The following is a 10,402-nucleotide window of genomic DNA, read 5'->3' as shown; positions in this document are numbered from 1 at the left end:
AAATTTGCAATAGGAAACATTTGAATTTTAAAAGATTGAAAAATTCTAGAAAAAGTGGATTCGAACTATATAATTTTGAGTGAAAAACTTTTAGCAGATTATTCTACCTATAGAAATATATAGGTATAGATGTAGATTTTGAGACTATCATTTCTATATAAAAATTTAGATTATTATTGTCCTTATTTTATTTTTTTTTTCATATTTTTTCTTACGTTTATAAAAATTATAAATATGTTTTTAGTCTTAGTATAACGAACACTTCTAATTTTGGTTAAAAAGTAGTCTCTTGGATACAATAACGGACACTTCTCTCTATAAGGAAGCAAGACAAAGACATATAATGTAAGCCTTTAAGAGATACTAAAGAATTTATAACAATTATCTTCGCGAAGTACTTATATTAAGTTGTTTAAAGACTTAGAAAAAAAAAGTAAAGAACACTTATTGTAAAAAAACATATTCATTCTTTCAGTAAAAAGCTTTGCACTTGACTAAGTTGTATTGCGTCTTGAAAGTAAGACGAAATTACAAGTGATTTCTCAACTTTAACTGTGTTATTACTTCAAGTTTGAAGATTTTGTTGTAAACAATATTTAGTAGTTGAAGTTTGGAGAGACTTTGAAGGTTTTCTTAACCAAACATAATTTAACAATTTTTAATAATCATGAATTTGAGATTTGTACTTCTTAGGAATCATAATTCATGGGTATGAAAAAACTTTTCCCCTACCAAATGTCCTCTTGAGGTTTTTGATTGATATTATTCGATCTTCCTACTTGTATCTTTCTTTTTTCCACACACATATAAACTAGTTTATTTAATTTTAATTGTTTAATTATAATTTTTTAAAAATGACATAAATATTTAAAAATACATTTTTGAGTATTTATAATTTTAGATTTTTAACATATTTTAAACTCTTGCAGTTTTTTTGTTTGCAGATTAAATACTTTGATTATATATATTTTTTAGGTTTTAATTATTATATTTTTCCGTATTATATATTATATTATTAACTTTATACTATATATTAAATTATTTCTAATCAAATTTAAAAGAAAATAATATACACATAAGTAGATGTTATACTTCATTATATTACTTAGTGTAATGGTTAAAATATAATTGAAAATCTTCCAACTTGTATCTTTCCTTTTTCCACACACATATAAGCTAGTTTATTTAATTTTAATTGTTTAATTATAATTTTTTAAAAATGACATAAATATTTAAAAATACATTTTTTAGTATTTATAATTTTAGATTTTTAACATATTTTAAACTCTTGCAGTTTTTTTGTTTGCAGATTAAATACTTTGATTATATATTTTTTTATAGTTTTAATTATTATATTTTGCCGTATTATATATTATATTATTAACTTTATACTATATATTAAATTATTTCTAATCAAATTTAAAAGAAAATAATATACACATAAGTAGATGTTATACTTTCATTATATTACTTAGTGTAATGGTTAAAATATATTGAATCACAATATTAGCAACAATAAAAAAAATGTAAAAAAAAGTAATGATTAAAATGAACAGTATAATGTAAAAAAATGATCAAAATTTATGAAAAGAATAAAATAAAATAATCTTAACATCTATCAATATTAATATTTTAAATATAATGCTGAATTGAAAACATAAATAGTATAATGGTTAAAATAAATAGTGTAATATAAAATATGGGAAAAATTGTGATAAAAAATAATAAATTTATAATTTATCATTATCGTTGTTTAATATAATAAAAGGGTTAAAATAAGAAAATTCTTATTTTTGCAAAAAAAAAAAAAAGAGTTAAAAGATAATAAAACTTATGAGTAGAAAAAGGAGAAAGAAATATAATAAAATTATCTTATATAGATAAAAAAAATATTTTCAGAATAAAATTTGTAAACAAAAATAAAAAAACACTTGAAGTAGTATTTCAAAAATCATTACAAATTTTTTAACTAATTAAAAAAAAAGAAATTGGGTATTTCTATGCTGGTATTTTTTTTTTTGTTATTTCTACTTAATTTAATAAAAGTTTTAAAAAATAATTGTCCACAAGTAGCTAAGAGTATAGACTACTGTGCTTTAAAAGGGTTAAATCTTTTTATTTAAAATTTTAATTTTATATATTGAACAATATTTATCAAACTGTCCAAAAATTACTAATAACTACTAAAAAAGGATTTTTTCAAATTACAAAAATTAAAGATCAATTTTGAATTCAAGAGATTAAAATTAAACTTATATTAAATTTGAGAGTTAAAAATATTTAAACCTACAATATAAGTATTTCTTTTTTTATCAAAAAGTCATCTTTCAAGTAATATTAGACTTAATTCCCTTAAATAAAGTCTGAAAACATAATTGAGAGAATGTCTATAAAAGGTGGTAAGTGGTTAACCAAGTTCCTAATAGAGAATAACACAACTAATAGATATTTTATACCAAGAATATAGTTATTAAAAGAAAAGAAAATAAATAACTAACTCATAAGCTAGAAACTAAAAGGTTGAAACTTAATTAATGTAAATAAAATTTATTTATTTATTAATGAGAGTGAAAATAATATGTAAACAAAATGGTTTCTAGATTAACAGAAAATATAATATAAAAAAATATTTCAAGTAAACTTTTATAAACTAATTAAATAAAATTTTAAAAATAAACTAATAGATTCTCTTCCTAAATAAACTTATTTTGATAAATTAACTATGCGGGAACCACCTGGGGCTCTAAAGGTGAAGAACCACCTACATTACTGCTTTCTGCAACCTTTTCCTCTTCCTCCTGAAAACCTAGCTTATATCTATCATAATTGGTGGTTTCACTAGACTTGAATGGCCTTTCGCCCAAAATTCGAACCAAGTCGTCTTGGTGAAGCACTTCTTTTTCAAGCAGCAACTCTGCAATTTGAGTAACTTGCTCCTTGTGTTCTTCAATAATCTGTACCGTACGTTCGTATGCTTTCTTCACCCAATCACGCACTTCCTCATCGATGATTGTCGCAGTTGTGCTGCTGTATGGTCTGCTCCCAAATTGATCCTCCTGAGGGAAAGAGAGGAGCCCCACTTTTTCACTGAAACCATAAACTGCTACTTGGTTATATGTCATCTTGGTCACTTTTTCCAAGTCATTTTGTGCTCCTGTTGAGATTCTCCCTATAAGAATCTGCAGTAACAACGGAGGAAATTGGAAAAACATCATTTTCTTGTCTTTGAAGTTACGGAAGCATCAAATACCAGATAACCAAAAAGCCATTAAACAACATCAAAATGCAGTAATAAAATTTAGACTTTAATATGTTTTTAGTTTTTTAAATGAGGCAAGTTTGATTTTGATTCCTCAAATTTTAAATTGATTTTTTTATTCTATGTAATTTGAAAAAATCACATTTTAGTCCTTTCGTTCAAATGTTGTTAGTGAATTTTGTTGAGATTCATGAATGGTGAATAAGTTCTGAAGTGTTTTGATGATAACAAAGATCATGAATGAACAAAGGAGAAGACCATGAATGAATATCAAATGTAATAGGAGTAGTTTATGTGTTATGTTGCTTTGTTAGTCAATTTTATTTTTTATGTATGTTTATGTTTGTGTATGCTTTGTGCATAAATCAAATCTTAATTCTAATTGTCTAAAAATAAGTATGATGATGATTGAGAATAACTTTAAGAGTTTTTAGACGTGTGAAATCAAATTTTGAGAACTCAAAATAATCAATTATTACCAATTATAATCGATTATTTTTGTTTTGTTTTTCAATAGTTGAAAAACCTTGCTATAATAATCAATTATCTGTGAAATAATCGATAATCCGTGAAATAATCGATTATCTCATAATGTGCTTTTTGGAATAATCGATTATCCTACAAAATAATCAATTATTCTATTCTTGAGTGATTTTCAGAAATCATAAAGAACAAAATAATCGATTATCCTTAAAAATAATCGATTATCTAAGTCTGAAAACTTTATAAAAATGGTTCATTCAAAATCTTAAGCAAGTCATATTGTGCAAAATTTATGATATACTTTTGATCTTTGTAATCTTCTTAGAGAATTTTCTTTGTGAAGCCAAGAAGTAAAACACGGTGTAAAATGTTTTGAAAAAATTCATCATCATCACTACATTCTTGGAGAGAATGACTAAGATTTGTCAAAAATTCACTATTTGATTTGTTCAAACTTTTAGGTGAATTCGTTCCTTAAATCTTTTTGTGTAATATGGTAAGAATCTTGAGTAGGTTTCTCAAGTCATAAGAAGTTCTTGTAGTAAGTTTCTACAATAAGTACTTTCTTGGGTGCAAGAAATGGTCTATCTTGTGTGTTGAAGTGTTTGCATGTTTGGTGTGTTTGTAAAACTTTTTCATTGAGATGGTGGAACAAATCTTAATCAGGTTATATGCTTGAAGATTGGATGTAGGTCACATTCAGGATAAATAACTTTGCATTCTTCTCTCATCCTTATCTTTTACATTTAACAATCTTTAATTGACTATCAAAATGGCTGTTTATGATTAGTATTCTTGTACGATTAAAATGGTTTAAATTGGAATATAAGCACTGCATGCTAACTTAGTCATAAACTTAATCATTAAAGATTAGTGAAACAAGCATATAGGAGTTTATCCCATATACTAAAAGATTTAATATACTTCATTGAAAATTGATTTTAAAAAAGTTTTAGAAATTAAGATCCTAATCTCTGATAATTTTTTTTGAAGTGTCAATAAATCCAATTCACCCCCCCTTGGATTAAGCCATTTTTTTCTATCAAATTTGTCAAACACAAATCACTCATTACTTAATCTGTCACATAATCCACTTATTAGTGTCATTAATAGTGAAAACATCATATTAAACTTTTGATAATGCACAATTTACTCAATCTGACATTTTTTGCTATGTTGTTAATGATCCTCCAAAGGAACTAAAATATGTTTTTCTGAAATTACAAAATTAAAAAATCAATTTTAAATTTAAATGACCAAAAATAAATATAGTCCAAATTTGAAGGACTAAAATCGTAATTAAGCCTAAGATTTACAGCTGAATAGCATTAGTGCACCAAGACATTCAGTTCATTCAATAGAAATAGCCATACAACAAAAAAAATGAGAGAAAAAAAGGAATACAATAAAATGAAACGTTGAAACTACCTGCTCAGCAGCTCGACCACCTAGTGTCATACAAGTCATATCAAAAAGCTGCTCCTTTGTCAGGAGAAGGTTCTCATTCGGAACATATTGGGCAAATCCAAGAGCTGTTGTGCCACGTGGAACAATAGTTACTTTCAACAAGGGCTCAGCGTGTTCCAAATACCAACCTACAACAGCATGGCCTGACTCATGGAAAGCAACAGTACGCCTTTCCACCTGGCTTATAACCTGGTTAAGAAACATAAATATCAGAAAAACTCTAACCAGTAACGGAAAGGGCAGAGTTCCAAATCTCAGTTAGTTCAACATTTTCAAGTCAATGTAGCATATCAGCTTCAACATCATGAAGTCTGAACTTAACAGTCTAAGATAAACTATTTCTGCAGTTTTGCAGATGGACTAAAGGATCCAAAGTACAACGGATGGTCCATTCGTACATAAAAATAAAAGGCATATAGATGGAAGCTCCAGCTTACATTATGTTGTTCAAATTCATTAAAGCCAACTTTGGCTGGATAGGTCTTGTGTGAAATATTTTACTTAAAAAGATAAGAAAAGCTTTTCCAAAGCCTATAAACAATAGTGGGATGCAAATCAAGGTACTTTCACTATTAAGAGAACCCTTAACCACATTTAATTCACCTTTTTTGTCTCGGGTTCTAGAAATGTTATTTTATTGGCATGTTTATCACACAAACTAATAAAATATATAGGATTATAAATGTAATTGAATATTAACTAATTACATCTAAAAAGAAAAATATTTTATAAAACTGAACTGGTGAACCCTCAATTTTTTTCCTTCACTTTCCTTGTCCTATTACATATCCACCAAAACTTATGAGCAAAGGAAAATGTTTTGATTCTCTAGTTGAAACATATCAATATTGTGTATAATATAAAAAGACATACCGAGTTCTTCTTTTCCAAACCACCAATGATCCTATCAATAGCTGACTCAAAATGTTCCATTGTGACTAGTGATCTATCACCTCTTGCCGCAATCAGAGCAGCTTCATTGCAGACATTTGCAATGTCTGCTCCAGCAAATCCAGGTGTGAGGGATGCAAGCCTTTGAGAATAATATGAAGGCTCACGGTCAAGTTTGATCTTCTTCAAATAGATCTGAAATATTTGGTCACGTCCTTTAATATCAGGTTTATCAATTGCTATCTGGCGGTCAAATCGTCCAGGCCTAAGAAGAGCTTTATCTAAGATATCAGGTCTATTTGTTCCTGCCAACACAACAACCCCAGAGGTTGTTCCAAAACCATCCATCTCCACCAACAATTGATTTAAAGTACTTTCACGCTCATTATTTGCACCAGAAAAACCTCCGCGCCCCCTTGCTCGACCAATTGCATCAATCTCGTCAATGAATACGATACTCGGAGCACACTGCCTTGCTTCCTGAAATAGGTTTCTCACCCTAGATGGTCCAACCCCAACAAACATTTCCACGAAATCAGAACCAGATATAGAAAGAAATGGCACACCAGACTCCCCTGCAGTTGCTTTCGCTAAAAGGGTTTTCCCTGTGCCTGGAGGACCGGCCAAGAGAGCACCTTTCGGAATTTTTGCACCAAGTTCTTCATATTTCTTTGGGTTCTTGAGGAAGTGAACAAACTCCATAATTTCTTGCTTTGCCTCGTCACAGCCAGCAACATCTTTAAAAAAAATCTGAACAAATGAAAACAGATAAGTAGTCCCATAAATGAACTTATTGCTAAGTTACTCACCAGTGCTCCTCCCTTGAGGAAATAACTAAAACTGGAAAGATAACAATGGAAAATGGGGAACATGCTATTAAAATTAAAAACAAATAAACAAAACAGAAGCAATCTCATTTATAGAAGAAAAAGAAATTTGCTAACCTTGTTTTTGGCATGTTTGTCTACTTTAGTAACATGGGCTTTTCCTATGTTGAATATCCCACGAGCACCCTTACCACCGCTGCCGTCACCAACACCAAGTTCATGTTGCATTCTCCTTCCCATATACAATAGAGATCCCAAAAGCAACAGTGTTGGAGCAAATCTCATCAGTTCCTGGTACCAAACCATTTCAGAAGAATAGGTAACAGGCACAAAATCATGAGAGTCAATGCCTAGCGCTTCTTGGGCTTCCTCAAGCTTTTCATCAAAAGACTCGACACTTCCAATATTGAAATAATATTTATACTGGCTTCCAGATCCTTTTGCAGGTATGGTCGCTTGGACTACTTCACTGTCTGTTTGATTACGGGGAGAGTTCCTTACATATACTTTAGCAACTGATTTATTTGTTACAACAATATGGTCTACTAATCCTGGTTCCAAAAGTTTGTTTTTAAACTCCTGAAAACTAATCTGCAAAGAATCAAATCGTTTTCCATGTCAGAAATATGATAACAAGGAAATGAGAGAAACCATAAAAACCAGACACAAATGAACAGGCATCTCTTTGCCACAAGACACATGGTTGGATTCACATCCCAATTATAATGCAATGACACCCTCTTAACAAATAAGATATAGAAAAATATTAAGCATTGTTCAAAAACAAAGCTAGTTGAAGATTTGCAGCCAGATGCTAAAAAGCAACAAGGTATAAAAGAGTATCCTAATAGAACCCTTGTTTAACAGAGCTATAAATAAGGAGTCAATTGCAGCCGCATAAAGCTCATCTCAAACATACACAAACACTTTCAGTCATAACATCATAGTCAATCAGTAATTTTAGCCAAAGAAAATTTACTAACTAACAGGAGTTAAATTTCATCAATTACTAAAAAAAGACTTCAAAAAGAGGGCAGAGGTGTAAATCAGACAGACATGCACACACACAGGACAAGCAAGAAGAAAAGAAATCATAGAGTGATACCTAAGAAAGTACTAGAGGAAGGTCTCAGCAAATATAGTAGTATATTACACAATACAGAACTCATTCTTATTTCTCATAATCTCTCCTATATTTCCATTTCTCACCTTTCATCAAGAGAATCAAGACAAGTGTTGAGTCATACAGTACAAAAGTTCATTTCTCAAGCTATTTAAACCAATGTATTCATATTCATTGCATAAAATGCAGATATTCACATATTTAGTTCTGAACCCAACTTCACCCACATAAGCAAATTAAAACAAGGAGTGGCCCTGGTAATACATAGAAGTCATGCTTACCTGCTGCTGTTGGTGAGGACCAACAGAAAAGGATGCAATGAATAACCCCATTATCAATAATGGAGTGACTAGATTTTGAATTTGCTTCATGAAAGCTTCATTAAAATTTCCTTGTTCATCTGTGTTTGAGTTTGAGTTAAAAGTTGTCAGTTGTACCCCTTTAATAAACTGGAATGCAAATATATGATTAATTCTGTAACTAAAAAATACAGATCCTCAAGTAAATAATTGCAACCCACTTAGAGAGAGAGCATACTCTGGGATTGGAACTTATGTTCCAAACCCAAAATGCACAGTAAAGTTGTAACTAAAGTTTGAACTCAACAAAAAATAGAACCCTGTTCATGGACAAGAAGTATTGAATCCTACATGACTCACTATCTTCCCATCATAAAAAAAAGTTCACGCAATAAGAATAGTTAACATGTGCATAACATATAAATAACAAGAAAGATATCCCTCCCATTTACTCATTACACCAATTATGACCACCAAGTTCAACAATTTGCGATGACAGCTTCTTAATTCTGGAGACAACAGATACACAAGGGAATTTTATTCTACCTTTGGACTCGTGCTTTTTACCGTTTCCCTTTGGAATATCCTTCTTTTCCTTGGGATAAAAGTTCTCGTAATCTTCTGAAAACAAAGCAATAATAATCAGAAAGCTACCTGAAGAATAGCAAAACAAGCACACAACATCACCGAATAAAACTCACTCTTCTTCTTCGGGCTTTCGCTGGAAAACAACCGGCGAAACCTAGGGTTTGCGGCAACATATTTAAAATCAGGCAAGTTGGAAATGATGCCATTACTGCGAGCTCTAGCAGAAGCCACGTAGCCCCTAACAAAACCCAATACCATTTCCGCTTCATCGGAGTACGCATTCTTCCGCAACGCTCCGGCAAGGGTTCCGAATCTCCCATCACCGTGCAACAAATTCTACAACTCAAATAAAAGCAGCATCAGAGTTAGCCTCTTTGTGCTCTGTTACGCAAGAAAGTGAATTGAATTAAAGGAAGAAAAAGAAAGCGTACTCTAACGCGTGACGTGCGCGACAAGGAGCCCGCAATCCTGAAGAAAATCATGCTGTAGGAAAACAATGGATGTGCAAAACAATGATATCTACCACGAAGTACAAATTCTTTAGAGAAAGGGTGAATCGGATAGAGGATAGTAGATTAAGATGAGAATGAAGAAAGAGCGTAATGTAACGATAGAAAGGCTGGAGGTGTTTTCGTCGTTGTTCTTGTTCATATAAGAAAAGGGAACAACTTGATGCGCATTCGGAAAGTGGGACGTGTAAATTTTGGATGAGGAGAAACGACGTAGCTCGCATGACGCATCTGTTTATAACAAATTGTATGATCAACAAAAGCCCAGCTTGGCTTGGCAAACACGGTCCCAGCCCACAGATTTTTCCTCCAAAAAACCTATCCTCAAGGAAGAAAAAAACACTAATCACCTTGTGTTTCTGCTAACTGCCGAGTAATCTCAACTTAATCTTTCACCTCTATAATCTATTACCATCTGTACTATAACACAATAAATCATCACAATTTATGCATTTTGTGATCGTAATTTCTTTTAAGCTGTAAATAAATTATGCTTTTGTTGTTAAGAGTTATTGTTTTCTTCTTTAAATCACTTAATCTCTCTTGTATTCACTACTCACTATTTGTTTATATTTTTATTTTTTAAATATTATTAACTAAATATAATTTCATTTTAATTTTTAGATTTGGAATCTTAACTTGTATTATTTTAAGAATATTTTTTAAAATAAATAAAATTCTAAGATCATTGTAATTCCAAAGCATCTTAAATTAAGTTTTAAATTTGACAAATCATATTTATAATCTATAATAATATATAAAAAAAATATTCTTCTTTCATCTAAACTTTTATTAAGACTTTTATAATCTTATATTATATTTAACATTTTTCTCAAAGATAAAATTGAATATATATATATATATATATATATATATTAATAAAAATGATATATCTTTTTTAGTTTATATATTTAGTTCACCATTTTGTCTCTTGATTTTCAAAAACAATCTTTCTC

The 10,402-nt window shown here is 30.0% G+C and overlaps 1 protein-coding gene across 2 annotated transcripts; it reads right to left on the bottom strand.

Annotated features, from left to right (window-relative positions):
• Positions 1-2,531: 2,531 nt before the first annotated feature.
• On the bottom strand, positions 2,532-9,853 carry LOC109798626 (ATP-dependent zinc metalloprotease FTSH 10, mitochondrial). 2 transcript variants are annotated; one of them, XM_020358955.3, is made up of 9 exons: positions 9,735-9,853; positions 9,369-9,543; positions 9,051-9,273; positions 8,896-8,970; positions 8,332-8,450; positions 7,045-7,518; positions 6,083-6,850; positions 5,171-5,398; positions 2,532-3,179 (listed from the first exon to the last, which is right to left on the bottom strand). In XM_020358955.3, exons 2-9 carry the CDS (start codon positions 9,417-9,419, stop codon positions 2,721-2,723), a joined length of 2,397 nt encoding a protein of 798 aa, XP_020214544.2. In that variant the 5' UTR covers positions 9,420-9,543; positions 9,735-9,853; the 3' UTR covers positions 2,532-2,720. The 2 variants fall into 2 exon arrangements, with proteins under 2 accessions (XP_020214544.2, XP_020214546.2); XM_020358957.3 differs by lacking the exon at positions 9,735-9,853 and having other exon boundaries at positions 8,896-8,967; positions 9,369-9,666.
• Between the last annotated feature and the right edge of the window lie 549 nt (positions 9,854-10,402).

This window comes from Cajanus cajan, chromosome 8 (assembly GCF_000230855.2).
Source record: "Cajanus cajan strain Asha chromosome 8, NIPB_CcT2T_4, whole genome shotgun sequence".
NCBI lineage: Eukaryota > Viridiplantae > Streptophyta > Magnoliopsida > Fabales > Fabaceae > Cajanus > Cajanus cajan.
Note: the sequence above shows the minus strand (reverse complement) of the source record. Positions and strands in the feature narration are given on the sequence as shown.

What these genes read in the sequence shown, in the direction of transcription:
- LOC109798626 (XM_020358955.3), bottom strand. Translation starts at nt 9,419, where the DNA reads ATGATTTTCTTCAGGATTGCGGGCTCCTTGTCGCGCACGTCACGCGTT. An exon ending in GTCCTCACCAACAGCAGCAG is followed by an intron (nt 7,519 to 8,331) that starts GTAAGCATGACT and finishes GATTCTTTGCAG; the next exon opens with ATTAGTTTTCAGGAGTTTAA. An exon ending in GTGGTCGAGCTGCTGAGCAG is followed by an intron (nt 3,180 to 5,170) that starts GTAGTTTCAACG and finishes TTGTTACTGCAG; the next exon opens with ATTCTTATAGGGAGAATCTC.